Here is a 20,731-nt window from a genome sequence, read left to right on the forward strand (position 1 = left end):
TCAAATGAATTTGTCCACCTTATCGTGTCCTCTTCACTGCTGAGTGCGTAGTCAAGATGTTTTCACAATCATAATTACACACTAACACTATTAATGTGCTCTCTGAGGAGGTTTGAAAGTTGTATCAGTTCTGCTGAATGACTACAGCAAATCAGGAATTTGCTTTTTAAAACAAGCTGCAAATATTGAGAGGGAAAATATTTTTGTATCTTTCTCTTTCATACAGAGATCTATTCTCACCTTCATTTATTATTAGGGTATGTGGGTTTTATGAGGCCATGTTTGAACTTATATTTCTGGTTCTAAACATTAGAGGAGACTGTGTGGGATGCATTGTGTATTCTCGTGCATTCAGATGTTAATACCATGGCATTGATATATTATTGTATACATATGCTATTTTTGTTAACTAGGATTCTTGTTTTACAAACATTGCAAATACATCCCGTTGTTTCCAATTTGCAAAAACGCAGTTCCGCCTTTAGCCACACGGTGTCGCTCTCATATCAAATAATATTTCTTCAAAATCATATCCCTCTAAAATTTATTGGTACAACAAAAAATGCATCTTTTTAGAATATTATTTAAGTTTGTTGATTTGCTACAAATGAACCACAATAATAATTATAAACTAAGTGCCATTTACATATAGATACTGAACTGTAAACAGAAACAGATGGCAAAAACCCCAGCCAGTAGTTTCGCCCACGATTTCTAGCCAATCAGAAAGGCTTGCTGACTGTCAATTTACAGATACTGACTTGGTGTTAAGAACATTTGTGTATTGTATATTTTCTAGTTATGAAATACATGATTTCATAATGCTTTCCACGTAAGAAGGCCTTTCTTTTATGCAGGACCTGGAAAAGTTAGTGTTCACAGACTCCAACTTATTTTGTCAGCCAGAATGTCATTACTTTTTAACATGAATCCTGAATCATACATTATAAAAATTACACATACATTAAAAAAAAAGAGAATCGAAGCAAGATTTATTTCTTGAGTGAAATAGAATATAGCCTCTGCGTGTGTGAGAAAGCAAACTGTATTTATAAAAATATACAGACAAACTGATGCAACACTTTTCACTGCTCAGTTTGAGCCATTTTGTTTATTGTAGGGACGTTTTATAAAATATCTTGTGCAGAAAAAAATCAACAAATGTAAAAAAGCAGAACAGTACCCAGAATCATAAATACAGTATTTACACTTTATAGTACAGAAGAGGAGATCAGATCCTTTGGTCTAGAAAATTATACAGAAACAATAAACCTTTTAAGCAGAGTTCAACCCATTGCTACAGTCTATGAATGTTTTATAATATAACAATTGTTACACAAACGAAAAACAGGTTTTGGCTTAATGACATCCCATGCACCTAAAGGCAAAATAAACCCACCAAATACCAGGCACTGAGAATGAGGCACTTGTGCACCTGGCTAGCGAGAATAGCATTTGGCACGTGAAGGGTGCTATAGACGTGAGATGACGTTTGCTATGCGGTGGAATCTGATGGCTTCTTATCTTTTCTCTTCTTCTTCTTGGACGTCTTGGCATGGCAGGGTTTGCACACGCAGCACAGGATGCAGGGCGAGGCAAGGAGCAGCAGTGGCGATGTCACTAGTACGATGATGCTGACGCCCACCAGTATACCCACCACCTGATGACATCACCAACATGTGACATGGAGTAAGAGGAGAAACCCAAGCAGGTAAATAGCTTTTCATAGTCTTAAGAGAGCAAGTCTTAAGACTATATATGTATATATGTCAAAATATCTCTTAAATGTCCCATATCAAAATTAGCTGATGTTCCAGCTCACCTGTGTTCTGTTCCACATGACTGAAGCTCTGGAATGCCCCAGTTTGTTTCTGCATGGTCCTTTGTCGTAATGTCTCAGAAATATATCGCCCTGTTACCATGGCGACATTTACATTCATTTATTTAGCAGACACTACCCAAAGCAGTTTACAAACAAGGAACACATACTTTTACCACAGTACTTTGTAAAACCTTGTAACTATTTATGTTATTTTATGAAACACACAAGATGATACTCACATCCAGATTTTGTAAGCAGTACCAGCAGAACGTGTGCTTGCAGCTCTTGCACAGCATCTGAGCGCAGCCCTGGTTGCGCTCTATGTAGACGCCGCACATGGGACACTGTTTGATTGCCGCATCAGTGTCAGTGCCGGCAAAACCACTGCAGAGACGGCACGCAAAGTTATGATCACATACTCAGTGATGATTCATCCGTGCATTTGTGAGTTTAAGTTACGGTCACACTGACCTGTCCTCTGATAGTGTCATCAGTGGCTGATGCTGAGAGCAAGAGTGCCCGTCCTCCCAGGGGCCTCTGCAGCCGCAGCAGAAGACGACATGACATGCCGGACAGGGGACAGGTGTCGGTATGCCTTCGGTACCGGGCGTCACATTGCACACAGCCTGGCAGTCCAGCATGGGGCACCAAGCTTTATTGGGGTCTAGCTGAACACCTGAGAGGGAAAAAGTTGAATGAAAAACAACTTAGACAAACCTAAAACTGTCTCCAGCATCCATGAAACAGCCCGAGTAGCAAATCCATTTCACTTGTTTGCAAAATTCCTCACTGGTATTTTTGACTCAGGTTTACTAACATTTCCCACTCTCTCAAGAGGAACTACAGTATAACAGTGTGCCAGCCGAGCATTCTGGGAATGCCAGTATTACCAATCACTTTTACACGGCCTGTCTGATTGGCAAATCAGGGTTTGTTTTACTCTTGCAACAGACAGGCTGTAGCATGTTAAGAGAGATTCGGATGCTGACTGAGACAGTGGAGGAAGAAAATCCCACTCTGTAGTGTGAATAAGCTCATTGTCTTTCTGGCACTTGTGTAACGGTGTGACGTAAATGCAGAGCTGGAACCAGGCAGTTCAATTGAACTTTGAATTAAACAGTTACTTTTAACTCTAAATTCTGATTGGATGAGCTGTGTTCATAGTGCTTGTACTGTAAAAGCGACATAGGGAGCACACCTTTGAAATACTTTTATTCACGTTTTTGGATCACAGCCTATGACTCTAGCATATTCTATGGGCTTCAGTCCAACTGTCTTTATTACGTAATAACACTTACTTAAAACTTTGTGGTCATGTCATGTATAGTCACTCCAGAATTGAAAGTGACAGTTACGGGAATTAATGTTTACAGGGATTATGGGAAGTGGTAAACATATACACCCTTACAAAAAATAAGTATACTTCAAGTTCATTTTTTGAAGTATACTCAAGCAAAGTTAATTTACTTGGTGTAGTAAGTACTAGTTTACTTGTAAGTGTACTACTGCCGCACTTTTACGTTGATTAAAGTGTACTTTTAAGTGTCCTTAAGTGTTGTTTACAACGACGTTTTTCTGAGAGGAACATAAAAAGTATAAACTAAAAAATAAACGTTCTTGTTTTTAATTTAAAAGAAATTTACTAATAACACACTTGAATGACATAATAAGCACATACCTCTTTCAAATCGGAGGCGTTGATAGAGCTCGACCTGATCACCTGGGGCGAAGGAGGTGATCTGCACAAACAAGGAAATTCATTTTATGATCCATGTCATGTTTCAACAGCTACAGATATGTTCTTTACATTATTTCGCAAAAATGCATAACACGTCTGGTGTTATTTAGTGGAACCAACGATATGTAGAGTTAGTCAGTCATTACCAAAGTTAACCATAACATTATTTCACTTACTTATTTCGTGACAAAATAAGTAAATAAAAATGAAATAATAATTGAATTACCATTATTTTATTAATTTGAGAATTAAAAACATAGATGCACCTAGCATAGATACAGTATGTACTGTAAGAAATCAGTTGCCTAGGATAACAGTCATTTATGCAGTTTATTGGTTGTTACAGAACGTAATTTTGTCCCAGAATGCTTTGACCAATCAGAACGAAGTATTCCAGAGAGCAGTGTAATAAAAGCAGGGGATGCTTTAGCCAGCTGAATGATTATTGTACATAAATTTAAAGGGAAAGTAATATTTAAACATAACATGAGATCATGAAAATTACATTTCACACAGTGTAATGTTGCCGTGTTTGAAAGTAAGCAGTCTGCCAAGTTGTAAATCCGAAGGTGAATGAATAAAGTTGTTGGCTTAGAAAAAAGGGAGTCGAATCTGAATCACGCAAACGAGTCGTCTCTAGTCCGATTCGCGAACCTCCGCAGATTTACATCACTACATATAGTCCCCGCCTACGTTTTGCTAGGACTGCCCGCAAAAACTTCACTCTTCTCCCTCAAACACTGTAGCTCGTGAGCCTCATTCGCGGTAGACCAATCACAGCAGACTAGACCATCTGACCAATCACATTAGACTTGGCTAGCAGAAAGGAGGGGATTTGACAGATGAATCATTTGATAGTCAGTCAAGAAGTAGGGTAAGAATAACTGCCTATTATTATGAAATAATAGTGTTTTTACACCTTCTATGTACATAAACTTGCTGTTGTACACTCCATAAACCAAAGTAGGACCTTAAAAATCCCTAGTTATGTACTCTTTAATGACTTGGCTTTGTTGAAAGTCAACAGACTCACCCCTAAGTCACTATGATATTCTGGTTCCTAGATATGGCTGGATGCCTTGGCAAACAGCAATAATTAAAAATAGGCTTGATGCTTGGAACTGGAAAGATTTTATTGTGTCAACAACAGTGTTTACAGTGTCAATATTCATAGCGTGATCTGCCGAGCTGGAAACTTGATGTGCCAGTATAAGAAAGCAGAACAGGGAGATATGGATGAATGGATGTACCTCAGAGTCCAGCAGAGTTCCAGTGTTCTTGCAGGCCAGGTCAGGGCAGGTAATGGCACCTCCTGCACCGCCCTTAATAGCTAGCGGGACATACTGCCTTAAACACTGCAGAGAGAATGCACAGATGTGACTTCCTGTCTGTGAAATGACTTTTCTGCGCCACCAGTGTCACTAAACCGAATTGCAAAAACAGTTTTGTGCTCTGAGATATGGAACAGACTGCACACAAGTCTCAGAGGAACGGGCCAGTCGGGCTAATCTTAAAGAGTATGTGAAAGAAAACAACCTCCCACTCGGAGACTGAACACTTGTGTTGTGTGTGCTTTGTTTATTTCTGCCTTTCACAGGAGCCTTGTAATAACCTAGAGCATAGCTAGAGATAAACACCTGCTTATGGCAAAATATATACGTAGACATGATCCCACTATACAGCTAATACTTAGACATTTAAAGGGACAGTGCCCCACTTTATTATTCACTCTCATGATGAACGCAGATGGAGATATTAGACAGAATGCTTCAGTCATCTTTGACTTTCATTGTACAGAAAAATAGAGCAGTCAAGAAAAGCATTGTCTTGTTTTACATAAAAGTACATCATGTGCGTCTGTAGTGAGATATTTTTTAACAAAATTCTCACCTGGACACAGAAGATGCAGTTACAGGAACGCAGCGTACTGGTCTCCGGTTCCGGACAGTCGGTCAGGCAGAGTTTGCAGTAAATCGTGTTGGTTTCTACCTCCATGCTGGACCTTTCCTTGCTTAGCCCTTAAACTTCAGAAATGATGAATTGGTGTCTGCCATGTTTCTAAAGAGGAACAGACACAAGTACCTCAAAAAGACAGACTGCAACTCTGTGGTTTCTTCCGAATGTAGATTAGACACAACAATTGAGTAATCACAGAAAGAAACTTGAAAAAAATGTAGAGCAGTACTTTTGAGAATTCGCAATACAGTTAATTACAAGCAAATGAAACGATTACAAAAGAAAAACTCTTTAGCTGTTAGTAAAAAGGCACTGCCTAATCTCTCGTCTGTTGTGCATCCGAATACAAAACCTGCTTAACCTGGCCTGTTAAATACAGCACAGCAACACGGGAATAAACTTGTTGGTCCAGAGAAACGGGACAAATAGATTCCAGCCTGGGCCAGACTTACTGCTTCACTGATTCTACTAGTCCACATTCCCTTCTTGCACATCCGCCGAATACCAAATGGGAAGAGGTCATAATAACATAATACAGGATAAAGCTAGATTAGAGGGCCCCGCCTGTCAGAACAGGTCAGAAATAAAAGAGAACGAGAGGAAAGCTTGCAGCGGAGAGAACAGAGATGTTGTTCGGTCATTGTGTCATGTTTGTGTTCTTCATATATACGGCTGCTCCGTCATGGTCGATGTGGTCAGCATCACTGGCCTAAATGTCTACAGACTTTCCAGTCACTATCGATTACTAGGACACATGCGACACCTACACTTGCATTGAATGGACAGAATTCTTTATAACACTGTCAATGTCCATCTGCTTGGAAACATGTTTAATCTATCCTGATGTGCACCGTTTTATACCATAACAAAAGGGATGAATTTCTCCTTTATAATCAGTGAACTTTGTAGCATTTTGTACTGTTATAACACAATACATATGTGCGCTTCCCCTATTTTGCACATGACTTATACACTTGAACTTCACACTGGTGGCTCAGTTTTAGTATATATAGGCCTTGCATACCTCTGATCAACATTCTGTTTACATTAGATTTTGTCCTAATTATTATTGTTATTTTGTATTTTATACATTCTTTCCTATTTTGTTTATTATTTGCACAGTCTATGAAAGCTGACCAGACCTTAACTGCAAGTCGTACTCTCTGTGTAACTGTTTATAAAACAAATAAACAAACTGAATGAATCAGAAAACAATCAATATTTGGCAGGAACGAGGTTTTTATATTATGTCAACGTCCCAGAGCACTATTGATCAGCCCAGTAACACAATGACTGAATTCTTGGTCACTCGCAGGTCTTAAAGTGGGTCACCGAGTAAATCTAGTTGAGCTGTGTGGCATTAACACAGCACTGAAAAATTATTTGCATATACTTTGGTTTCGAGCACAGGGAAGTGAACATCACATGACTGAACCCAAAACAATGATTAAAATTTAGTAAAATGTTCCCAAATGAAGAACAGAAAACGCCTACAGTACTCAATGACTTCCAGTCACTTCAGTTGATACGTATTGTCTGCAAAACAGTAAAATCCATAAAGAAGATTATATACCATAATACATTACACACTAAATAAAATGCACTAATATGTTGTTGTGTAATATGTTTGGTTAAGTTTATGTTGCGTTTTGTTAGACACTGTAGCCTAATATTGCTGTTACATTCCAGCAATAATCTGGAAATGTTGGCCATATTTGAAATACCATTCTACCATATCACTTAAAGGCTATTATTTTATATATAGTATATGTTATTGATAAATATTATACACTAGGCTACACGAAATATTACAATATTAACTTCTACACAAGGCTATTAGCCTACTCAGTAAACTCTATCACTAGAACTGAATCCCGCAAAGCAATTGACTTGACATTCCTTTAAAACTTATTTTTGAATACTGCTTATGGTTCACATATATTTGAAAATAATAGGGAGTATTTAGTACACACTGCGCAGTATGCAACACACTATTGTATTCTTTCCGCGCACTGACGAGGTCAACGCAGTTGAATAAAAACCGCTTCCGCATAAACAAACCTAATCTGACAAGTTACTGTGACTCAACTAAACTACAATCACACAGAAAACCTCCTCTTAATCTCCACGCAAACACAACGCAGATCAAAACAGTTCCAAAATACCCAGATTTATAAATTCGGGACGTGTTTTAAAACGTAGTGTGATGCCTACCTGGACAGCACTCCCGGGCATTTGTTGCTCTCTCGGGAACGCCCTAAAATAAACCGGCATTTAGGGGCTACAGAAGGTTTGAGAAACAGCTCCAAACTCACCTCAGCGTTCACTGCATCTGTGTCTTCAGGTCTGTGATGCTGTTTAACTGCCACGATGATATCGCACCTGGGGATGATGATGACCTGTCAGTCTGCTTCACGCCCATTCACCTCGAGACCGTCATGTATAAAGGTGTGTGTAGTACTGCATGTGCCATCGGACGGTATTAAAAGGGTTTGGCCACTTCCTGTTTCTCCTCCCACCAAGACGACGTTAACTCTTTCAATCACGAATAAGTCTTGAACACTTTGTAGGCTGTCAGAATTGCAGTTTCAGTTTAGAACAAAATTAAAGATTTGCAAGATTTTAAATCAAATTAATTTGATTTAAATTAAATAAACATTTTTTTTATTAAATTGTAGTTTTATTTTTTACTGTTCAATGTATTGTGTTTTTTATATAGGCGTATTTATAGTCATACTAATATAAAATAATATGAAATTAATAGGCTATAAAATAGCGATATTAACTACTTCTCTCACATAAAAAAATATGTGAGGCAAGGCAACCAAAATATATTTAAAAATTTTTAGTTGGTTAAATGCTTATAACCCTGTAATTTATAATGTGTAACTGCTTAATTGTAGAAACTGTATTGTAAACAAACTAATGGTTCTGAAAGGAACCATTATTCTCAATATACTGTCAGAATAATAAACACAAGAACATCACCCCCTAGTGTCGATACAAAATAAATCCAGAAGAGACAGGCTGCTCTATCAAGTTACCCAAAAATTACAATCCCAGCATCTTCAAACCCTGCAATTCTTCCATCAAGCGTCATATGCTCATATATGACATCATACGCTCACATAGATAATGACATAATATATTTCCGTATCTCAGATCATGACCTTGCTATTTATATCTACAACATTCCATTACAACCAATGTCCTCCATTACATCCCCACCCCCACTCTCAGATCCCCTAATGGAAAGTTCATCATTGTATCTCAAATCATACATTTTCTCCCTTCCTATTTGCACATAACGTTTCACATGTAAAACAGAAATACATGTAATGAAAGTTCATTATACATGTATCATACTTCTCATTTCACAACATAAAATGATTTGTGTGCGTGTATCTTTGTTTCTCTTGAGGGCCATTTCGCCATCCATCATATTGCACGTGTATTGCGGCTGCAGTCGGCACAAGGCTTTCATTGGAACAGTGCAGTGGGGTCAGTGCTTTGGCTTTGGCTCAGAATGTAGTAACGTGATGCTGTACCTTGCGTTAAATGCATCGCTAGAATTTCTCAGCAAGCTGTCAACATTCCTATCCAGGCTTTAAAAGGATGATGGCATCACTGCAATCCTCTAAACCTGTATGTACTTAAAAACTCGGTCTTATTCTTGGAGGAATTATCACAATGTGTCATTTTCCTAATAAGGCTTTTATTGTTTTTTATATTTTATGGGGGTTTTGTCATCTCCATAATAATCCTAACGATGACTCTTATTTAAAAAGTTTCGTTGTTGTGTTCATTTTCTACAGTAGGCTATTACTGTTATTTTATTTATTGTAGTGCAAAAAATGCTTTCATGACGTTAAGGAAGAATGTTAGGGAAACATGTAAGTAATAGTATAACAAGCAGTTCATTTGCAAAAAGAGATAACTCATTTTCATAAATCATGTTTTTATTGTGTTATCATGTTTTTATTGGGTTAGCTGTATTTCTTTTTTTTATAGTTATTACTTAATCAAAAAAAACTTTCTGCAGTTTGATTGATATTACTTTGAATGCATTATTTTTGAAAACAAAATTATTTGCTAATGTAAAGAACTTTTCAAATATATAATTTTTTGTTTTGTGGGTGAAATACTGTATATACTCTGCATGTTTCAAGACAATAATTTCTATCTTTAATCATCACGTCTAAAGTGCAGTCTGTTTCATCAGTAACTTGAGAAAAAATTGTTTATATTGCAGAGTGATGGATTATGTTTCTCATTTAAAAGGCCTATGAATCTAAGAGACTGGTATGAGGACACATGCTTCTCTGAATGCCATAGCAACAGTGCGAGAAGCATCCCATAATGGTGTATGCTCTTTCACAGGTGCTGACAACAGACGGAGACAAAAGAGCCTTCAACATGTCAGAGAAATCTGCACCTTGGTCTATTTTGAGGTTTTTTAGGATGTCAGGAATGTTTTGTATGGTTTTTTTTGCTTTAACCTGTACACTATATACCATGCGATATGAAGTTTTATATATCCATTTATTCATCTGTGTATATTTAATTTTAACAGTAAACACAACTGGCATTACATTAGCAGCACAGAGATCTTGAGTTTGAGAACACATATATTGATTGAATTCACCGTAAGTTGCTTTGTACTACCATGATTTTAAAACACTAATGCAATCCGAATAGTTTTGTTGCTATCAGCAGTAAACATTAAGTCCTGACGCACGCACGACTAGAAAGCTGAGCTCAGATCTCAGATCATTGGCACAGTTGACCTGCTGGTGGAGCTGTGTTTTACATATCAGTTAAATGGACGTGGGATTAGTCATTTTCACCCCTCCTCAACCTAAACCAATCTGTACACACTTCTGTGGGCATGATGGTAGGGTGTAAAAATAGCAACAGACTTTTATTTATAAGACAGAGAAACACTCAGGGGAGAACCAGTGGCACTTAAGGATCTGACCTGCACTATTCTGATTCTATTTTATTTAGTAGCCTAACCGGATGAGATGCACTGCCTGAGCAGGAAGCCCAGGTCATATCTACTGAACTCCTACAGTGATCTCCAGGAGATGGATGAAATTGCCAGAGAGTCATATGAAGCCACCTGGTTAGATCTACTGATGGAGACGAGACCAGAATACAAGTATGCCCTCTATTTAGCACTTCCTGAATGATGCATTTCTCACACCTAAATGTCTATTCTGTATAAACCATTTCTTTAATACACAAGATACTTGCTCAGAGTGTTTGGTCAGAATACAGTTAAGTATGAATTGTGGAGTTCCACATTGTTAGTTTCTGTGGATGGCATTAGAAACTGTTACAAAAGATCATTCAATTTCAATAAAATGTTATTTCTATAGGGCTTTCACAATGAGCTTAGCAAAGCAGCTTTACAGAAAACACTTAAGTACAGATAACTATACCCAACTTCTGATATCCTCCACAGGATGACACGCTCGGAGAAAGACTCGGTGAGAAAGGAGAGCTATGAAAGCAAACAGGTGGTTCATTTCACAGTGCGAAGATTCCCAAACCAGACTCTTTGCATGGGGAGAGAGGGGGAGCCCATGCAGGAATATCACTTACCTTACAAAAACATCCTCCCGATACCAATGTTTGTGCCGAGGGATGTCACGAGGCCTGATGTGACCCGATCTCCCTCTGCAGTGGACTCTGAGACTAGCTCAAATGGAATTTGGCCTCAGAAGAGAGAGCTTTCATCCATCACCGAACATAAGCCGATGGTAATACAAGCTAGGAGTCAGGACTTTAGAGCGTCCTGCCTCATATCTCCACCACGAGAGTCGCATCGTTCCTAGCGACGGGAATGATGAGGTGATGAAAGCTGGTAAATGGTGTGGTGGGTGAACTCAGTCCTATTTCTGAAGACTTAATCACAGCGCATTAAAGGGTGTCAGTGTATTTATTTACAAATGAGATGACTCGAGAAATCTTAGGGAAAGAAAATGCGACAGCCACTAAAGCATTTGGAGACATTGATAAAGATTTAAATGTTTTGTGTTATAGGTATCAAAAGTGGCATATGCAAACAAACTATTTCTTAGAATAAACTTTTCTGCAATTTTTGCAATAACCTTTAACCAAATGGTCTTAAATTTTGTCTACAAAGTCAGGTCATATGGGTCACTTACTTACCGTCCATGCCATATGCTGTCATTTATCTATTGGAAATATGTGAGTATCAATCTTTTACACATTGTTTCTTAATTGCAAGTTTCAGTTAGGTGTATTCATGTAATTGTGGCATAAGAACAGAAACAAAAATAAACTTTTTGAGTCATTTGAAATGTATTACGTCTTTCATTTCAGAAAGGCATTTATTGCACATCTCAGCAACAGTATATTCTTATTTATACAATAACACAAAGGATATAATAGTTAAGAACCATCTTAACAATGAGACTAATAATGAATAAATCCTATTCATTTCAATTCATCTTTAATTTAGCAACTGTAAAACATTACAATGAGTAGTTGTGACGAGGGAGGCGTGACGAGAGCCGTGGGAGGAGCAAGCGAGGCCAGTGATGCGATTGATAATGAGCGTCAGCTGGGCGCCACTGGCCTTGTATCTCCCACAGAGGAGATCGGAAGCATAAAAGGCCAAGCGGCAGGAGCATACGGCGAGAGAGGACCGGGCCCGGACATTAGTTAAGTTTTGTTTATGTTCATGTGGCCGGCAATCGTCTGTGACGGGCTGCCGGCCTGTTTTAATGCTTTTATTCTTTATTTATTTTTGATTAAAATGTTTAAATGTTCGCCGGTTCCCGCCTCCTTCCCGTTTTATTGAGCTTTATTACAGTAGCCTTATTTATAGTGTTAAAGCTTAAACTCAAAATGTGCTTTAGCCCCATGACCCGCCTCGATCCAAACAAATAAATGGCAAATAAAAAGATAAACTTTTTGTTAGACAAAACAGAAGTGCTCAGAATGTAAAAGAATGGTCAAAGACTCAACAGGCCTGGTGTTTGGCATCATAAATAGTTGATGAACACAACATGGTAAGAGAGAGATCAGTGCAAAAACATACCAGACTACAAGACCTAGATGTTTTAGAGATCTGTTTATCACCTGTTTTTTATCACCAAGGTTTGCTGAAGTTTGGTGGGGCTCCTTTAATCGTCTCCTCCGCTCTCCTGTATTTCTGCAGGGTGACCTGCAGTTGCCAGTACCTGAGATACAGCCACATCAAATTCCCATTCTTACGCTTATCCATGTTTAACAAATCTGCACAGTGTCTGTCGTTCTTAAAAATGTCCCTGAGATCATCTTCAAGGTTCAGCTCAGCACCCACAGGGTCTTTAACCACTTTCAGCAGCAGGTTCTTCTCCATCTCCAGACGATGTTCCCGTGGCAACAGGATGCTGCAGAAAGCTTCCTGCCTCTTCACTAGCTGCACTTCCAGTCCCATCAGCAGAGCCTGAGCCCTGCGCTGCCATTCCTCCTCTCGCTGCAGGGCTTCCCACAGCGCTGCCCTGGCCGCACCTGACTCCAGCAGGCGGTTCTTTTCCTGCTCCAGGTGTTGTCGTTCCTGTTGAAGCTGCTTTCTTTCCTGCATGACCTGTTGGCTCTGAGAGATCAGTGACTTTCTGTAGCCCTGTACGCGTTGACGTTCCTTCTCGAGCTCTACCTCCAGGTGCGCTGCAGTCCGATGGTTTTCCTTCAGTTTGTCTCTGTACTTCAGCTCAAGGTGTCTGGTGATGGCAGCCATGTCGCTATCGTACCTGGTTTTCACATCTTGGATCTGTCTTTTTGATTCTCGAGTCCATATCCAACCTAGATAAAAGTGAACCATGTACATTTTCTTTTAAAAAATATTACTTTGTTTTTCTTTTACAAAAACAGTAGCTTTCTGAATTGCTTTCTTGTATTATGACTATGACAGTGTCCCATGTGAAAGCACTTCAACCTTCTTCAATGAGTTTCCACTAAACACCTCAAATAAAGTTGAAATTCAAGTTGTCATATAATATAATATATAACAACGTTTAGACATTCGCCTGAATATCTATTACAGAAATTACATGATCCCCTTGTAAAACTTGTATAAAAAATACTTACGAAATGCTGCCAGCCCGATCATGGGCACCAGCAGGGCATAATTCCATCTCCCACCGTCATCTGGCCCTGGATCTGGTCTAATATTCCATCTTGGAGGATTATTTAGGTTGTTCATGGAGAAACTCTGATCAGATGCACAAAGTATATACTTCTGATATAATCATGCATGGTTATTGCTTTTTGCATCAATGACAGGTGTAAATTACACGTCCTCTAGACATATTTAATCTAAGTTACTACACACAAAACAAACCACCACACTGCACACATATGAACGTCATTATAGTTATAAAAGTCAAAATAATAACGCCAGCCTCCTAAAATAACAGACAGCTGTAACGCTGCAGCAGAAGCTGACATGCACTTCTCCACCAGTAAGTTAGTTAAACCCAAGCGAATGTATACGAGGCTCGTCGAATTAATTTAATGTACATATCATGTAGATATTTTTAAATAATCACTGTTTACTCACTTTGAACAACCTAAAAGTTTTCTGCATGCGATCTTTTCAGGCAGGCAGGCAGAAATATGCAATTCCGTCAAAAACACCGAATGGTCCATTTAGCATTATGTTCTATATATAGCGAGAGAATGCATATTGTGCTGCTATACGTATTTATAATTCTTATTTTTCCGATATTATTAGTTACTTGTTTGTAAAAATGTAATTTGTATTTGACATAATTTTAAAAAATACACTTGCATTGACATTTGAACACCCCCACGGCCAGAATTAGTATAGTCATGAATGCTGCACATGTGATGTGTTCTTGATGTTCCCAAAGGCGCATCAAATGTGCAGACTGAAATACATGGTAGTAGAGATGTTAGGCATCCAGACTAATTAGAGCCACAACTTTAACTGATTAAAAGTTTCTTATACCACTTTTTACTGCAGTTAGATCCTTTACTTACATTATATTTGTAATGTGCTGTCATTATTTAAAATTGCATATTTAATGTGTATGTTCAACGTCTATTGTGTATATCTTGTTTATATACTGTCCATATGTGTATAATGTATATTGTCTTTTTTTGTACAGTCTGTCTATTTATACTTTGCACTGTTCGTCTGCACTACATACTGTCACTAGGGCTGTCACGATTAGGAAATTTGGCTGACGATTAATTGTCTAGTAAATCATTGCGATTATGATGATTAATTGTCTGTTTTAGGGCTTTGATGATTATGGCGATTAATCTGTTTTAGAGCCTTGACATTTAATTCTCATACATTTTTGATTCAGCTTTGAAATGACCTATTGTTCTGAATATAAAAAATATGTTTTTTTTTCTTGGAAATACATCGGAAAATATTGGTTTATCATATATTTAAGGTTTAGGCTTTTACCTGTCAATAATACAACCGCCAAATGCTTGTAAATTAAGTAAATTGATCAGGGGTGAAGCCACCATTGATATGCTATCAGTCATAGAAATGCTTCTAGTCTGTTTTTTCTCACTTACAAGACTACAATAAAATTTTACTTCTATGTTAATGAAATTTTGGTAGACTGGTTTTCACACTGAGATTATTTTAAATAATATTAAATTGTACTGCAGGTTATTTTTATGGTATATGCTTTATTTTTTATTGTGTTGTGGTGGTACATTTTACAAGCATTACAATGCTTTAGTTACAATAACAGGGTTTTTCCTGGCTCAAAATGAGGCGGAGGTGGTGCCATCCTGATCTTTTACACACACACGCAGGCGTACCGTACCTTTAAGTGGCTTAACCAAAGTGACTGAGTTTGACATATTAAAAGTTCTAATAAAATTAGATAAAAATGACAATTATTAAGTTGTATAAAACATTATTTTTATTCAACCAAACAGAAATGTTTTTTTAATCAAATAAAGCTTTTTTATTATTTCAACTAACTTTTCAGCCCACAATAGCCAACTGAATTAACCATTAACCAATCTTTCTAAATCTTGCACATCTTGCATTCTCTGTGGTTCACTTTAAATTATTCAAGGATCTCTTATATTCGCTAGTGACTGAAAAGTTCAATAGTTTAAATGAATCGGTTCAAATGAGTCAATCGTGTGCGAGTCGTTCTTAACGCAATGTGCGTTCATACTGGCGAACTCGCTGTGTACAGTATACGCTGATTCAACGATCCAACTGCACAGCTAAAGACATTACAATGATGTACGTCATGTTAATTTAATAAATATCAAGAAATGAAACGTACTTGGATGCAAAACAAACAGCCGTGAAACAGTCTGGCTCTTGTTCTGCAACTCTTTTTAGCGCCTCAGTGTGCTGATAACGAAACAGCGCCTCCACTGTGGCGTAACGTCTCAACTGCAGCATTTCTTGTGAAGACTCGCAACATAATTTTGGCGAGGGCCAAAAGGCGGCACGACATTAGATGGAGGCGGCCGCCTTCAATTTCTCTATGCAGGAAAAACCTGAATAAATACACTAAAATATGTCATATGCAGGCACTACAGCTCCCCCTAGTGTCTTCTATAGAGATGTGCAATAATCTGAAACCATCGCGATGAGGCCAAACAATCGCGATGAGACGATTATTAAATAATCGTGACAGCCCTAACTGAAGTCTGTCACTGAAGTCTGTAAAGTCATACAGTTGTCTGTCCAACTGCATTCTACTTTGTATGGAGTAAGCACCCAAGACTTTCACTCACCACACGTGGTGATGTGACAAAAGTGAGTTGAGTCATTAGGTTATCCTTCTCAATATTTATTTATTATTACAGTGCTGGGTATAAATATTTTTTTTCTATTATTGCAAATACTTGGCAATAATATTTATTAGATTGTGTTATATGTAAAAAGGCATTTACTTGAAGTTATATTCAGCTGTTATCAACAGATCCAGAAAGTGATGATCAAACATGAGAACTCCACTAAAAACCTCACAGGTATAAAATATGTATTGTAATGATATTAACTTAAAACATTATCTGAACATGACCAAAAGACTTCATGAATTTATTCAACATTTTGATATTAACAAAACAATGTGTCAATTACATATATTACATGTTAAACCAATATGGACGTTTCCTGCTGCGTACTATTATTCTCTTGTCTGCATCAGAAGGCGTTTCATTTTCATACAAAACAACAGACTCCACAGCAGGAGTGTTGAGAGGTGACCCTTCCATGATGGAGATCTGGTTTCGTATCATTGCTGTCTCCTTCCTGACCTTTTCATAGCAGAATCCACACAGAACATGCTTTAGTTTCATGTTGCCACACTCTGGACACGGCTCAATATTGTTCTGAAGGTGATAAACAAACAAGGAGAAATGACACTTGATGTTGCCCGGGCACTCCATATGCAAAATGTGTCACCCAAAATGCATACATATACAGTACATGTAATACAACACAGTATTAATATTATTATTCTGGGTTTGTTTATTTCAAGATAAAGGAACCAAAGAGTTCTTACTTTGACTTCTATCATTTTATTTGGGTTTCGTCTTCTGCAGCGATTCACTTCGATAGTTCGTCTCTTTTTTGGAGCTGCCATCCAGAAGATGCTGTCCATGAAACTGGGCTCTGAGCTTTCTTCATCACTGTTGTGATGGGCTTGAGGGAGAATGCTGGGAACATTCACTGCCAGAGCTCGACCTGAATACAGTGTTTATTTGTTAAGAATTAAAATAGATCAAATTTTAATAATAAATAAATTAATAAAATAATGTTCAATGTACAAGCATTTCAAAACATACATGTTTGAGATGTTACCTCATCTACTGTGAATAAATTCTTTATATACTGTAGGTACGGTATAAATGACGATTGTGTAAAGATTTTAAAATATTGACTTTCTGCAATATTTTACAACCATAATTTATACAGTAAGCAAAATCACAAGTTTCATAATATAGCCTATTAAAACACATTGTTTAGTTTCTTAAGTCTGTAGTGTCAACATGCGTCTCCTTGATCACTTATAAAAGCGAAAAACGTTAGATGACATTCAAAATTACATGTTTATTATGCATCCCACAGAAGTGGAAGAAATGACAAGAATAAGATTAAAATGGTGTAACATTGAGATAAAATGTGACGTATATACATTATAGCGATATTAACGGATAGATAACACATGGCATATTTGTAGCCAGTAAATATCCACTTACCTAAGCTCCTGTCAAAACCCACCGCCTGCGCTAAACTGAGCTCTAGTCGCTGCAGCGAGTGTCTGAATAACTGAAGTAAACTCGATAGCGACATTGTGCTGTTTTGTTGAGTTTATTCCAACATGTACAGATCAAACATTCTCACGGTCACTGCTCAACGAAACAGTGGGCAGTGCGCATGCGCTTGACCCTGCTAGGTGCATTCTGGGAAGTGTTGCTTAACTGTTTAGAAACTATCGTTTATTTGGAGGGAAAACGGCGAAGACATTATAAACAATAAATGAACGAATACAAGTACTCTAAAGTTCTAAACCGTTTTAATGAAATAAGTTGCAATACAACTTAATTTCAAAGGAATTACACATGCAGTAAAGAAAAACATCATTACCCACAGTTCCCATCAGTTGCGCTGCCAACCAATCAGATCAATTAAACTCGTTACGTCATTTCCCCAACACAGCACGAAAATGGCAGAAAGAGGGTACAGTTTCTCTCTTACCACTTTCAGGTAATTTTATTTATTATATCATTTTATACACTTTATTCATTAGGGTCGCGTGTGTGTGTGTTTTAGCGCATCGCAAATCCCAAAACTAACAAAGATCTCAGCAATTCGAAAGCATTAATTCAATTTCATCCGGGCATTGATGCAGAGTCACTGTTTGTAATGCAGTGCAACTTACATCCATGTTCATCAGTTTCCGCAATAGAGTGAAAAAAAACAGAAAATTCATTACACAGCAACCATTTAACCCTATTAGGGGTGCTTAAAATTTGGTTTTGTCGTTGTGATTTGAACTTGATTTTACTTTCACTTTCAGGGTAACGTTACGGGGTAGATTTCCATATATGAGCTTTTCACATGCATACATGTGTGACTTATAAATATACATGACTTAGTATGCTTTACAAGTTTCAGACTTTTGTTGGTTTTATTCTGTGTATAATTTACTTTTATTAAAAACCCACCATATTCATACTGTAACAAACAAACATTTAACCTAGCAAACATACACTTGAAATGACTTGACACTTTAGTATATGATGTTCATGATACACCCAATATTTAAAAACACTATGTTTCACTGTTTGTTGCTTGTTTAACCAACAGTACTTTACAATGTATCTTGATCTCTTAAATTTATTTGTGTGTTCAGCCCTTCTGGGAAACTGGTTCAGATTGAGTATGCATTAGCAGCTGTAGCTGCTGGTGCTCCTTCAGTTGGAATAAAAGGTATGAAAATAATCTTTTACTTTTATGTTTCTTAAACATTGTTTTGTTTATATACACAAAATGTAATTCAATGAAATGGCTGCAAGTCTGATCTACAGGTCCTATATGTTTTTCTGGGCTACAGGATGTTTATTCTGATTTCTCATTCATAGCTGCAAATGGTGTTGTTCTGGCAACAGAAAAGAAACAGAAATCTATTCTGTATGACGAGCAAAGTGTTCACAAAGTGGAGCCCATAACCAAACACATTGGTATAGTGTACAGCGGCATGGGTCCAGACTACAGGTATAGATTACGCAACTACATATCCTATTAAACATTATACAGTGGTGCCAAATAAGTGCATGATTAAACGGGAAAACAACAGAGTTGGTTGCAAAAAGTCTTGCCTTTGTGTCTGCAGGGTTCTGGTGAGAAGAGCAAGAAAGCTGGCACAGCAGTATTACCTCGTCTATCAAGAACCGATACCTACAGGCCAGCTTGTTCAGAGAGTTGCTTCTGTTATGCAGGAGTATACACAATCAGGGTATGCATTCTGTAGATTCACTTTCATGTCATGCTTCTAATCCTACAATTCAATATATGGTGCTGTTTTTTTTTGCAGAGGTGTCCGGCCATTTGGGGTGTCCCTCCTGATTGCAGGCTGGGATGAAGACCGCCCATACCTTTTCCAGTCTGACCCATCAGTATGTTATTCCTTTTAAATTAATAACTCATTGTGTCTTATTCTGTACTGAATATATTATGTATTGTATTTGCAAAATAAAATGGATTTTGGTCTGTTAAAGGGAGCATACTTTGCATGGAAAGCCACAGCAATGGGTAAAAACCATGTGAATGGAAAAACATTCCTTGAAAAAAGGTATGAAATGCTTTTCATATGCCAGTTGTTATTTATTATTACATATACTTGGTGTCATATTAACACGTATTGTCCTTTTTTAGATACAACGAGGATCTTGAGCTGGAAGATGCAATTCATACTGCTATTCTGACTTTGAAGGTGATAATTTACAGCCCAAATGTGACACCAGCCATGTTTGCTAAATGTCTATAATAATGAATTGTACATCATGATAGTTCTTGAAATATCAAACATAATTTTTATTATGTTACAGGAAAGCTTTGAAGGTCAGATGACTGAAGACAACATTGAAGTGGGAATCTGCAATGAAGCCGGATTTAGACGACTGACCCCAGCGGAGGTGAAGGACTATCTGGCGGCTATTGCTTAAAATCGTTTGTAAAATCGTCTTTATAAAATGCAGATTCATCACTGGTTACCTTGACATCTTCATTTTTACAACTTAGATGAGTACTTAGTCGTGAATTTGAACAATTCAAAGTAGAATTCAGCGAACATTGTATTGTTTATATTTTGTTTTTCTTTCACACTGAAGGAATAAAATCTTATGAAATCTTTTTAAAGTGTACATTTTATATTGCTGTTGAATGTTTTAGATTTATCAAAACACTACTGAAATGGGTCGATGGAGGAAACAATATGAAATAGAATAAGAATGACAACCTGAAGTTTGTTTATACGTTTCATTCATGTATTAAGATAATGTATTGGCACAAATATCTAACGGCTTTGCAGGGGCCCCTTTCAGAAAGGAGGTTTAGTGAAAACTCTTGAGTTATGTCAAAAGCGGGGTAAGTCAATCCCGTTTCTAATAGAGAGGTAACTTATACTCGGAGTCAGTAACCATAGTAACTTACTCTGTGAACCTAACCTGGTCGGGAG

At 37.5% G+C, this 20,731-nt stretch overlaps 5 protein-coding genes across 6 annotated transcripts; 2 read left to right on the forward strand and 3 right to left on the reverse strand.

The window, feature by feature from the left end:
* Positions 1-1,092: 1,092 nt before the first annotated feature.
* On the reverse strand, positions 1,093-5,614 carry rnf144b (ring finger protein 144B). The gene is given in 8 exon segments (XM_057341049.1): positions 1,093-1,660; positions 1,823-1,912; positions 2,062-2,206; positions 2,294-2,498; positions 3,501-3,561; positions 4,811-4,915; positions 5,451-5,575; positions 5,578-5,614. Coding segments are annotated over 8 exon segments (933 nt in total). The 3' UTR covers positions 1,093-1,495.
* Positions 5,615-10,470: 4,856 nt separating this feature from the next.
* On the forward strand, positions 10,471-11,835 carry zmp:0000000930 (telethonin). The gene is made up of 2 exons (XM_057340052.1): positions 10,471-10,677; positions 10,984-11,835. Exons 1-2 carry the CDS (start codon positions 10,541-10,543, stop codon positions 11,354-11,356), a joined length of 510 nt encoding a protein of 169 aa, XP_057196035.1. The 5' UTR covers positions 10,471-10,540; the 3' UTR covers positions 11,357-11,835.
* Positions 11,836-11,863: 28 nt separating this feature from the next.
* ccdc127a (coiled-coil domain containing 127a) lies at positions 11,864-15,880 on the reverse strand. Of its 2 annotated transcripts, none has more exons than XM_057340051.1 (3): positions 15,821-15,880; positions 13,620-13,743; positions 11,864-13,334 (listed from the first exon to the last, which is right to left on the reverse strand). In XM_057340051.1, exons 2-3 carry the CDS (start codon positions 13,732-13,734, stop codon positions 12,640-12,642), a joined length of 810 nt encoding a protein of 269 aa, XP_057196034.1. In that variant the 5' UTR covers positions 13,735-13,743; positions 15,821-15,880; the 3' UTR covers positions 11,864-12,639. The 2 variants fall into 2 exon arrangements, with proteins under 2 accessions (XP_057196034.1, XP_057196033.1); XM_057340050.1 differs by lacking the exon at positions 15,821-15,880 and adding an exon at positions 14,092-14,351.
* Positions 15,881-16,566: 686 nt separating this feature from the next.
* mrpl32 (mitochondrial ribosomal protein L32) lies at positions 16,567-17,932 on the reverse strand. Its single transcript, XM_057340482.1, has 3 exons — positions 17,751-17,932; positions 17,054-17,235; positions 16,567-16,880 (listed from the first exon to the last, which is right to left on the reverse strand). Exons 1-3 carry the CDS (start codon positions 17,842-17,844, stop codon positions 16,635-16,637), a joined length of 522 nt encoding a protein of 173 aa, XP_057196465.1. The 5' UTR covers positions 17,845-17,932; the 3' UTR covers positions 16,567-16,634.
* A 266-nt stretch (positions 17,933-18,198) lies between these two features.
* On the forward strand, positions 18,199-20,406 carry psma2a (proteasome 20S subunit alpha 2a). The gene is made up of 8 exons (XM_057340179.1): positions 18,199-18,258; positions 18,908-18,984; positions 19,137-19,269; positions 19,388-19,510; positions 19,589-19,670; positions 19,773-19,846; positions 19,930-19,987; positions 20,103-20,406. Exons 1-8 carry the CDS (start codon positions 18,218-18,220, stop codon positions 20,217-20,219), a joined length of 705 nt encoding a protein of 234 aa, XP_057196162.1. The 5' UTR covers positions 18,199-18,217; the 3' UTR covers positions 20,220-20,406.
* The last annotated feature ends 325 nt before the right edge of the window (positions 20,407-20,731 follow it).

Source organism: Triplophysa rosa, linkage group LG8, assembly GCF_024868665.1.
Source record: "Triplophysa rosa linkage group LG8, Trosa_1v2, whole genome shotgun sequence".
Classification (NCBI taxonomy): Eukaryota; Metazoa; Chordata; class Actinopteri; order Cypriniformes; family Nemacheilidae; genus Triplophysa; species Triplophysa rosa.